The following is a 10,386-nucleotide window of genomic DNA, read 5'->3' as shown; positions in this document are numbered from 1 at the left end:
GCTCCAAAGAGGAAGGAGCAAGGACACTCGCCCACTTTCCAAGCCACCTGTCCGTCCTTCAAGGCCGAGCTCATTTATTTCCAGACCTCCCGGGGTCACACCCACCTGCTTCTGCTGGATGACAGACGACCGAGCTACCCCTCCCCCGTCCCTACGACGCCGGACCAGATGCCGCAGGCTGGCCCTCCTGGCAGCTCACCTCCACACGGGCCCAGGGAGAGAACAGGGCAAGCTGCGTGCAGTGTGCAGTGCGCTTTACTCCCGGCCAGAGCCTCGGTGGCCCCTCTGGCCCTCCGGGGGAAAGGGAGGTCCTGCCCATTCACCAGGCGCCCCCTCGTCTCCACCTCCACCCTGCCTCTTCCCGTGGATTCATGCCATCCACTCCAGATTCCAAGAGTCTGAGTCCAGGTTTGGCCAGGAGGAGGGGCTGGCCCTGGAGTGGCTCGGCCACAAGGCCAGCCAGAGGGAGGCCAAGGCAAGTCCAGCCCGGAGTCTGAAGGGCCCCAAGAGGAGAGTCCCAGGCTGCAGCAAGGCCAGAGCAGTCTGCCCCATAGGCCCCCTCTGTGTGCCTGCTGCAGCGCTCTGGTCTCGCACCCCCATCCACACAGGGTGGCTGGTCCGCAAGGCCGGCTGTCAGCAGCGCTCCGACTCCCCAGCTCTGTAGGGCTTCTCTTCCACATGGCTGGTCTGCTCGAGAAGCCACTGCCGCTCCCGCTCACTCATCGTCAGTCTGAGCGTCACCTCCTGGAAGACACTGCTCACAGCCACCTACGTGATCCAGACAGAGCAGGGCCGGCTAAGGTACAGGCCCAAGTCCTAGCACCACTGGGCCCGCCCAGACCCGGCCTCACCCTCGCGCTGGCACCGTCCTCACCTGCTCAAAGTGAAGCTTCCGGAACAGCTGCATGCTCGGTTCATTTCCTTGCCCAATTTTAGCCTCAAACTTGGTCAGACCTAGCTTGGTCACTCCTCCCAGAAGAGATTAGAGAGGGATGAGCTGCAGGATGAAGCCCTCCCCCACCTCCCCAGCACCCTTGGCCCCTCCTGTCCCAGCCTGCGATGGAAGCGCCTGTCACTGGCTTCCACCCTCAGGCCCGAAGGCTCCCTCCCAACACGCCCTTGCCTTCTCCCGGGGCCTGGCCACTTGTCCCCAACATAGCCTGCTCGGCCTTCCTTACCGTAAGACATCATCACGAGGACGGCCTCGGTGCCCAAGCCCTGGCCCCTGCAGCTGGGCTCTAGGAGGAATGACAACAGTCACTGACAGTGCGTGCCCGGCTCACGTCACCCTCGCAACCCTAGGAGGTTCGCAGATATGGGTACCATTCTGCAGATGAGGAGACAGAGGCCCAGAGAAGTTAAGTGACTCGCCCGGGGTCGCACAGCTTAGAGGCACCCAGCAACCTGACCCCAAAACTGACCCCTTCGGCTCAGTGTGCTGTCACACGGCCCCTTAGAAAGAGGCCGAGGACCCTGATGGACACAGAAACTGGAGGGGCTCCTCCCACGGCATGGGGAGATGCTCCAGAGAAGATCGTTTATTTTGGGAGGGTCCCCAGTCCACCCCAAGGATGGGGCAGACTGCAGTTTGAAGACCCTAAAACCAAAGGTTAAGTTCACACCTAAGCATAAGATGGGAATAAAATGAACTACCAGGGGTGAGCCACAAGGCTAACAGGGTGCCGAGTGACAGTCTGCCCAGCCAGGTGCTGGGCTCACCAAGGCCGGAGCTGCCCATGGAGCTCTCTGAGTGCCCTACACAGCCTCGGTGGCTTCAGGTTCAGCGGATCTGAGGACCAGAGGGATGGAGGGCAGGGCCCGGTGGAACAAACCTGCAATCATGACCTCAATCTCCCCCAAGGTGGGGTCCCCTAGATCCGTGAGGAAGAGGTTCACATCTCCCACCATGCAGCTTTCTTCGCTGGTGCCTAGCTGGGCCTGCCACTTCTCTGCATCCAGCACGATGAAGGTACACTCTGAGGAAGGAGGTGACGGGATTATCACCTACACTCCCCAAAGGAGTCCAGGGAGGCCAGTCTTCCTACCCGAGCCAGAGAACTGCAGAGAACTACCACTGTCTCTGAGTCGGGCAGGAAAAGGGAGCCAGCACTTCCTTCAGCTGATTACAAAGCCTAAATCGGCCTCATGCAGGAGACGATGGCCTTCTGCAAACAGCAACTGTATTCTCAGAGCACGAACCACACGGGGCTTGCGGCAAGGGGCACAAGGGGCAGGGCCTCGATTTACAGCCAGAGCCCCAAATGCTTTCCTTTCTCTAAATCCCTTCACGCCTGGTGCAGGGAGTGGGGAAGAGGACGGAAGCGTCAGCCACAGGGACTTGCTTCAGGGGGCGTCGCAGTCTGAGGGCTTCAGGCACCTCCTAAGCTTTTCACGAAGTATTTTTTGCAAACTTTCTGTGGCTCCAGCTGGGCTCCAGCTGGGAACGGTAAAGGGTGGGAACCCGGTAAGGCCTCTGGAATCAGCCCTCCCGTGACCGGCACAGCCCGGGGCCTCCACTTCTCACTGTCTGCATCTTCCTGCCAGCTGCACTGCATCACATACTCCTGCTCCAGGGTCAGCGGCTCGGAGGCTGTCAAACGCCGCAGCTCCTCTGATTTCATCCACTCGTGGTACCTGCGGGGACGGAGGGTTGGCCTTTGGCAGGCAGGACAAATTGAGAAGCCTAAGTCTGACGCTTTATGAGATGAAGAAATGGATGGCTGAGGGGAGACACCCCCCCCAGGGCTCACAGAGGGTTAGAGAAGAACCCCAAGAAAGAGTTATAGTGGCTCCTATGGTAGAAGGCCACAGGCCCAAGAACTAGAGGCAGGCTAGTCCTAAAGAGAACCGCAGGAGGCAGTTCTATCCATCCAGCCTCCTCTCCTATCTCAGGGGTCAGTGCGGGGGAGCAGCATTCCTCAAATTCCCCAGGGGAGGTCCTGGCAAGCCAAACTCAGCAGAGAAGGCTGGACAGATCTCCACAAAGGCCAGGCACCAGGAACCCCCAAACGGAAGACCACAAGTAGAGAACACACGCCTACAGCACCAGTATCCCTGTCTACCAGACATTCGTCACCTGGCCCACGACAGTCCCACCCTGCGACTCGGTCCTGCCCTTTCCAAGCAGTAGACATCACGACGACCCACCTGCTCAGTTTTATGACAAGCTAACATTTAGTTTCCAAGAACTGAGCCCATTTACTGGCACCAGAGGAATGGCACTCATTTATAATTAGAAGACAGTATCTTTCTTTTCTTGCACACATGCAGTTTACATAAAAGAATTCCCGGCTGAAAGGCCAGAAAGGAAGCTGAGGGGATGGGAGGGAGAAACAGGGGGATGGATGACTTCTTCCAGGGAGGTCACAGCCCTCTGTTTCAGTTTTCACTTTTCCCCGTATGCAATTACTTCTCACACCAATGTTTCTCCTTCTCAGAGAAAACAGCCTCTGAGATTGGGGTTAAGTCAGGCTCAGCCTCCTCGCTGCCCCTTGGAGAGCTGGCTTGCACCCCATGTCAGGGGAATGGTTACCTAGGCACATGCTCTGGGGTGTAGGGTACCAGCACCACCTTCTTTCCCAGCAGCAAGATGTTCTGATTTAACCTCATGGTAGCAGCCTGCGGGTGGGAGGGCAAAGATTTCAGCACCTGAGTTTCCTCCCACTTAGGGTGGGAGCCCCGGCTCTCAGTTCACTAAACGCCTCCTGGGGCTAAGCTGTCAGAAGAGCCTCTGTCCTTCTTCCTTTCCTTTCCAAACACTTCAGAGAACACGGACTTTAAACCCTTTGCAAGAAAGGGAACACGGCTGGTGAAAGATGATTAAACAATCCTGGGCTCGCATCTCAAGGGGCCAAATATGGGCTGCTTTTTCTGCCAGTCCCTTCAGCCCCATCACCCAGAAGCTCGATGCCCCACACTCAAGCACCAAGACTCATCACCAAAACTGCCATCACTCGCCCCAGTTCTGAGACTCCGCCCCACGGTTACTTCTCAGCCCTGTCTTAAACCTATTTCCAACCCCTTTACCCAGCGACCACCCCCCCGGGCTCGGGTTCTCCCTCTTCCTGCCCCCCAAGCCATCGGGGCCTCCCTGGCCACTCTTGGGTGAGGCAGGCTTAAGGCCTCAATCCCCTCCTCTTTGTGAGGAGTTACAGGCTACTCTTCTCGAACCCCCACAACCACTGGGGTCCCGCGACGGCCAAGTTCACACCCGCTCCTCGCCGACGAACGTGTCCCCAGCAGGTGTGATCCACCCCTTCCAACCTACCCCGCTTTCCCACCTGGCAGGCGGCCGCCCCTCCCGCATGCGCGTGGGAGCGAACCCCGCCCACTTCCGCCACGCAGACGGCAGCCGCCGGGGCCTAATCCCGGTCCCGCCTCCGCGAGGCGCCCAATCAGCGCCGTGCGCCCCGCCCGAGGCGCGCACAAAAAAGGTGGGCTCCCGGCGCGGGCGCATGCGTGCTGCCGGCGCTGGTGCGGGACAGCTGTCGCCGGCAGCAACCCCGGGTCGGAGTCATTGGCCGCGGCAGCGGGAGCAAGCTTCGCTGCAGGTGTCGGAGCGGGAGGGTGGGATGGAGTGGGGTCGTGCCAGACTCGGGGCTCCTCCAGGAGGGAGGAAGAAATGGGGGAGAGGCTCGGAGAGGGCCTCTTGGGAAGAGGGGGAGGCTGGAGAGCCCTAAGGCAGATTGGGAGACGTGGAGGCCCCGTTAAGAAGGAGAGGCTCTGGGGCAAGGAGTTGGGTTGGGGGGCGACCTAGGAAAGCCCCCAGCCCCTTGCTCTAGGCGGAGGAGGCAGACAGTTGCTTGGCTTCCCTGTGTGGTAGTGAGCTCGCTGTTCCTGGCATGATATGGGGGATAACCAGAGTGGGTAAAGGGGACCCTTGTGGTGGGTGACTCTTAGTGGCGTCTGAGGCCCCTTAAATCACTTGGAGTCTGAGCGGTAATGAATACATGCCCTGCACAGGCAGGAAAAAGTTAGAAGAAACCACCCAGGTGTCATCATACAGGGAGGTCCTTCCCTCCGGGCTCTCTTTTGACAGATAAGGCCATAAGTGGCTGTGATTAAAGGACAGGGAGGGGGTGGCTCTGTAGACATCCCTCCGCCCGCGTCTAGGTCCATCAGAAAGCTGAAGTCTGTTTTTTCCCTAGGGAGCCGCGGCCGCCGCCGCCCCTGCACGGAAGGAACCTTGACAGCCAACGGACCCTTCCTCGCTTTTGGAAATGGCGGGTGAAATCACAGAGCCCGGAGAGCTCTATTCTCCCTATGTGAGTTTTACTTTTGGAGCTGTTTTGCCCACATCAGTGCCCTTGGCTTCTGGAGAAGCACACTGCTTCCTGTGGACTGTACTTGTGAGTCCAGCGGCTTTCATAGCCGCGGTCTGGGAACCCCATTCAGCAGCAGCCACGGTGAATGTATGTTGAGAGTCAGGTTTGTTCACTCTTCACATGTTGATCAGAGAGTGGTCAAGAAAGGAAACCGGACTTGCTCCCTCGTTATTTTTGTCTCAGGGCTGCTAGCAGTTGCAAACTGAGGCCAGTTCAGATGGATGAAGGCTGTCGGCTGTCGACTCTGGGTTCTGCTCCCCTCAGCAGTTTAAACCACTGCGGTTCTCAGCTGAATTTTAAGTTGCACAACTTTTATAGTCTTGGATGGTGTAAGAGGCAGAGAAAGCATACAGAGACCTTCAATTGCCGTTGGGTGGAGTCTGTAACTAGGACAACTAGAATGATTGATTTCTCACTGTCTTGGGTCTGCTTTACCCCCACCCCTCTCACGTACACTCAGTTTATCTTCTTTGTGTAATATAAGATGGTCATGGTTACATCACGGAATCCTTGCTTGGATGAGTAGCTGGAGGACCGGAATAATCAAATGATTGATTCATGTTGCTGCCAAGTATCCCAGAGAAAGGCAGCACTGCCTTAAGTAGCAAGAGGCCTCTTTCTAGAAAGTACCTAACCTTCAACAGCTGCCCTGCTCTGCACCTGCCTGGGGATCCATGCTCTGTTTCTGCCAGCTTCATAGACTCTAGAGCTGTGGTGTGATGCATAAGGAAGCACCTCTGAGAACATCTGGCAAAAACCCTCACACTGGGGTCCTCCTGCTGGGTCTGTGCCATTTGTGTGTGGCTCCAAGGGAGCCTTCTTCACCTGAATAATTTATCAGGGAAGTCTTTCCTTTTTTTTTTAAATAAATGTGTTTATTTTTGGCTGCGTTGGGTCTTCGTTGCTGTGCGCAGGCTTTCTCTAGTTGCGGCGAGCGGGGGCTTCTCTTCGTTGCGGTGCCCGGGCTTCTCATTGCGGTGGCTTCTCTTGTTGCAGAGCATGGGCTCGAGGTGCGTGGGCTTGAGTAGTTGTGGCTTGAGGGCTCTAGAGCGCAGGCTCAGTAGCTGTGGTGCGCGGGCTTAGTTGCTCCGCGGCATGTGGGATCCTCCCGGACCAGGGCTCGAACCCGTGTCCCCTGCATTAGCAGATGGATTCTTAACCACTGCACCACCAGAGAAGTCCAGGAAGTCTTTCTTGAACCTTGGAATGAATCAGGTCGTGCCCCTCTCATTAGTGGAATTGCATAACAGCTCACAGCCTCCTCTTGTTATCAGCAACGACATGTCCATGACGCTGTCCATGAAAGTCACCACGGTTCCTGCGTCCTCTTACAACATCTGTAAGCTGAGAGGCGAGGAAGTGAGTTATTTCTGTAGCTGAGTGCTGGGAAGGAAAACCTTTGATGTGCCCACTTTTCTCGTGCCTCCAGCTGTTCAGTAATTTCACATATCAGCAGTGCCCACAGGAAATGGGGCAGTGAGACCTAAAAGTCTCAGCGGGTTCTGCTTTTTTTAATTTTTGCCTCCATTTCCTATGTGTTTGGTTTTGTCTGAGGCATGTGTTCAAGGGCCGACTCTGGGCGCTGGCCGTAAACAACTGCTCGTATTCTCTTATCCTGCCGGTGAAGAGAGGGGCAGGGGGAAGGTGGATGGTGCTAAGGATGAGGTGGCATTAACCAGGATCAGTGGTCTCGGTTTGAGCCAAGAACACACCTCTTGCCTGAGGTTTCCTTAACTCTGCCATCCTGCAAGAATGGTTCTTGATCCCCTGTGAGACCAGGAGAAGGGTGTGAGGTGCACCACCCACTGAGCCCAGAGAGGCTGCAGAATGGACTTTACCGCACATGCTGCCCGGTACGATGTGGGCGGAACCTGCTCTGCCTGCCTTGGGAGACCGTGACCCTGAGCGGTGCATCAGCCCATAACCCGGGCATTCCCAGCACCGAGCCTCTCCCTACCTCTGCGGTGCCCTGTTGGGAGTTCTTGCCCCTCCTGGGTGTCAGGGGTGTTTGCCTTAGCCCGCATTCTTCTGCATAAACTGTGTGTGTGTGATGGGCAGACGAGCCTCGCAGGGGACGCGGATGACAAACTCTCTCAAGGATAGTGCCGGACGCAGGAGCATGGTTTAGGCCCGTGCATCCCCCCCATAAGTGATCTCAGAACAGGCGTGTCTGTTTCCCCATTTATGGGGACCACGAGTGGCTCGGGACTGAAGGGGTCGTGTGATCAAAATAGAGGAAGAAGGGGGTCACTGGCTACATAAGGATGACTGCCGAGGCTGCCTTCCGCCGGCCAGTCTCGCGGAAGATCGATGCGGGTGCTTTCGAAGGAAAGAGGGCTTGTGTCCCGGCCTGAAACCCTAGTCGTTGCTTCCACATCTCTGCCACCTTCTGTTTCCTTTGACAGCTGTCGTTGGGGAAGCCGTTGAAAGGTGCCCGTGACCCCTGCCTCATGCATACCTGTGGGAACGCTGCACTGAACCCCCTCGAGCACAGGGGAGCGGGTCAGCCACCCCAAGGGACAGGGACTGTGTCTTCTGCACTTCAGCCACAGGGGAAGAGTCCAGAACAGGAGGAAGCTCGGTTTGCATAGCCGTCTTTGTTGAGACCACAGCAGGGTTCTGTTTCACCACTTTTGGTCATGCCTCCCTGCAGGCTGTCCCCACAGAACTGTCCCCTAACAAACAGAAGAGCAGTTCACTCCCCCGTTTCCTTCTGTGTCACAACTGCCTTCCACCCGGCCTGTGGCTCAGCTCAGGTCTGCTTCCTGCGTCGTGCTCTTCTCCTTGGTATTGGTCCCTACTGATCCCCGTTACTGAAAGTAAGGAGGGTTTGACTCCGGCCAGGAAGGTGGAGAAGCCGTATGTTTCCCTATGGGATTCCCTGCAGTACCACCAGGCCCGGAGTGCTTGCCTCAGAACTAGAACATAGCAACAGCCCAAGACAAATGTGATGACTCATTTCTGCTCCGAACTTCCAGTAGTTGATCCCTAATTCACTTCCTTGTCACGTTCGTAAAGGGTCTTTTTCACTGAGCTTTATTTGAAGTTTCCATTGGGAGTGTTTATTGCACTGCATCTTTATCGGCCGTGATTCTCAGCTGGTGGCAGTCTTGCCTCCCAGGGGACATTTGGCAATGTCTGGAGACGGTGTGACCATCACAACACAAGGGCAAGGTGGGGGGTACTGGATCTAGTGGGTACAGGCCAGGGATGCTACTAAACATCCTACAATCCACAGAACAGGCCCACAGTACAGAGTGAGCTGGCCCCAGGTGTCAGCAGCGCTCAGGCTGAGAAACACTGCTTGACAGTAGACCCTTGACTTTCACATCCCAAGACTTTCAGGCATCCCTGAATTCACAGATGCTTCTTGTACTACTTAATTTCCCCATAAAACTTTTTTTTTTTTTTGGCCACGCCCCGCGGCTTGCGGGATCTTAGTTCCCTGACCGGGGATCGAACCCATGCCTCCTGCAGTGAAAGCGCAGAGTCCTAACCACTGGACCGCCAGGGAAGTCCCATCCCCATAAAACTTTTGGCTGAGAACCATCACTTTCTTAGGCCTCTTTGCTTTCTCTTAACTTCTGTCACGAGCCCATCACCGGGGCTGTTTTCCATAAAGAAGTAAGGTTCTGCCCTTCAGAGTATTACAGCTTATAAAAGCGATACGCAGAGAACAAAGCTGCCGGGAGATCAGACGTTAGGTCATCGACCAGGGCCTGGCCTCTTAGCGTCCTGCTTACAACCCTGCCTGTGACGTCGAACTCCCTGTCCCGTGCGCCAGGGCCCGGGAGTCCGCCTGCAGCCACGCTGGCCTCAGAGTTCCTGGGAAATCCCTCCCCCTCTCCCACCTTAGGCCTTCCTACCTGCCAGTGTCTTCCCTGGCCCTTTGCCTGGGTGGCTCCTGCTCGGCCCTCAGGTCCCGGCTTGAATGTCACCACGAGGCCGTCCTCTGCTTGAAGTGCTGACCCACTGTTCTTTGTCACGGAGCCCCTTCTTTCCTTCAGAGCGCCTCTCCGAGGCGGTAATCATCGTTTGTCTTCTTGTCTGTGTCCTCCTGTCCGTCTTGCTCACTGTCATTCCCTGGGCTCTGAGCACAGGGCCAGGACCGTGGAAGGCTCTCGGTGGCTGTGCAGTAAGTGAGCAAACGAGCCCACGCCTGGATGTACTCGCCTCAGAGCGCCAGTGATCGAAGTTAAACCCAACAAAAGGCAAAGTTAGTTTGTAGACGTTCCCATTTGTGAAAAGTCAGTTCAGAAGGCCAGCTGTCACCCTCACATTTATTCTCATAACATCACCCTGGGCCAAGACTCCCGGCAGGGCAACCTCATCACGGTTTTGTGATCCAGTCAGGAGCTAGAGGAAGACGATTCAAACTTGTCTTAATCCTTCTGGGATCTCCTGGGGGATCAGAGTGAGACCGTGACGTTTAAAAGGGGCCGAAGACTGTCAGGTTCACGGCAGAGAGGACCTGAGCCAGAGCCGTTGAGGGCCCCCATCTTGAGGCCGTGTGCCAGGTGCCCCAAGAAATGTAGAGAGAAGTGAGTTGCAGGCTGTGACCGCAGCGAGCCTCAGATTTAATAGTGGGGAAAAGATAAACGCATCAACATCAAAAACCCAAACTAGGAAAAAAAAAAAAAAAAAAACCCAAACTATGGCGTAAGAAGTGTTTTTGCTCCAGGGCTTTGAGAGGGGGAGCAAGATGGGTTCGGGAGACTGGGAAGGGCTTTATGGTGGGACAAGCATTTGAATGGGCCCCTCGTGGTGGGTGGGAGTTGAGGGGCTGGGTGGGAGGCACAAGGGCTTGGTGCCCTGTGTCAAGTGTACGTGGGCTCTGGGCAGAGCTGTTCCCTCTCTACAGGACGCCCTCCCGTTTGTCCAGCACTCACATGGCCAGTCGGCACCTGCCCGGAATCCTGTCCCTCCCAGTCAAGGGCCCCAGAATGGTAGCTGTTGCTCCCTATCTCTGTTTCGTCTTGTTTTTTAGATCTGACTGAGGCTGGTCTGAGAATGGGCCCTAATTTGTGTGTTTCTGATTAAGAATGCAGCACGTGGTCATCTT

The 10,386-nt window shown here is 56.2% G+C and overlaps 2 protein-coding genes across 8 annotated transcripts in view; one reads left to right on the top strand and one right to left on the bottom strand.

Moving 5' to 3' along the window:
• Window positions 1-237: 237 nt before the first annotated feature.
• NAT9 (N-acetyltransferase 9 (putative)) lies at window positions 238-4,311 on the bottom strand. Of its 6 annotated transcripts, none has more exons than XM_032618026.1 (7): window positions 4,268-4,311; window positions 3,533-3,618; window positions 2,525-2,634; window positions 1,833-1,976; window positions 1,179-1,238; window positions 875-969; window positions 238-768 (listed from the first exon to the last, which is right to left on the bottom strand). In XM_032618026.1, the coding sequence occupies exons 1-7, from the start codon at window positions 4,304-4,306 to the stop codon at window positions 634-636; spliced, it is 669 nt and encodes a 222-aa protein (XP_032473917.1). In that variant the 5' UTR covers window positions 4,307-4,311; the 3' UTR covers window positions 238-633. The 6 variants fall into 6 exon arrangements, with proteins under 6 accessions (XP_032473917.1, XP_032473920.1, XP_032473919.1 ...); XM_032618029.1 differs by having other exon boundaries at window positions 4,281-4,303; XM_032618028.1 differs by lacking the exon at window positions 4,268-4,311 and adding an exon at window positions 4,211-4,254.
• Window positions 4,312-4,450: 139 nt separating this feature from the next.
• Window positions 4,451-10,386, top strand: part of TMEM104 (transmembrane protein 104) — a 57,921-nt gene continuing 51,985 nt past the window's right edge. For both annotated transcript variants that reach the window (XM_032616839.1, XM_032616838.1), the window contains exons 1-2: window positions 4,451-4,550; window positions 5,148-5,264. In XM_032616839.1, the coding sequence (XP_032472730.1) occupies window positions 5,220-5,264 (45 nt within the window). In that variant the 5' untranslated portion in view covers window positions 4,451-4,550; window positions 5,148-5,219. The remainder of the gene's footprint in view (window positions 4,551-5,147; window positions 5,265-10,386) is intronic.

This window comes from Phocoena sinus, chromosome 20, assembly GCF_008692025.1.
Source record: "Phocoena sinus isolate mPhoSin1 chromosome 20, mPhoSin1.pri, whole genome shotgun sequence".
Lineage (NCBI taxonomy): Eukaryota > Metazoa > Chordata > Mammalia > Artiodactyla > Phocoenidae > Phocoena > Phocoena sinus.
The sequence above is the reverse complement of the archived record's forward strand: the minus strand, read 5'-3'. Positions and strand labels throughout refer to the sequence as shown.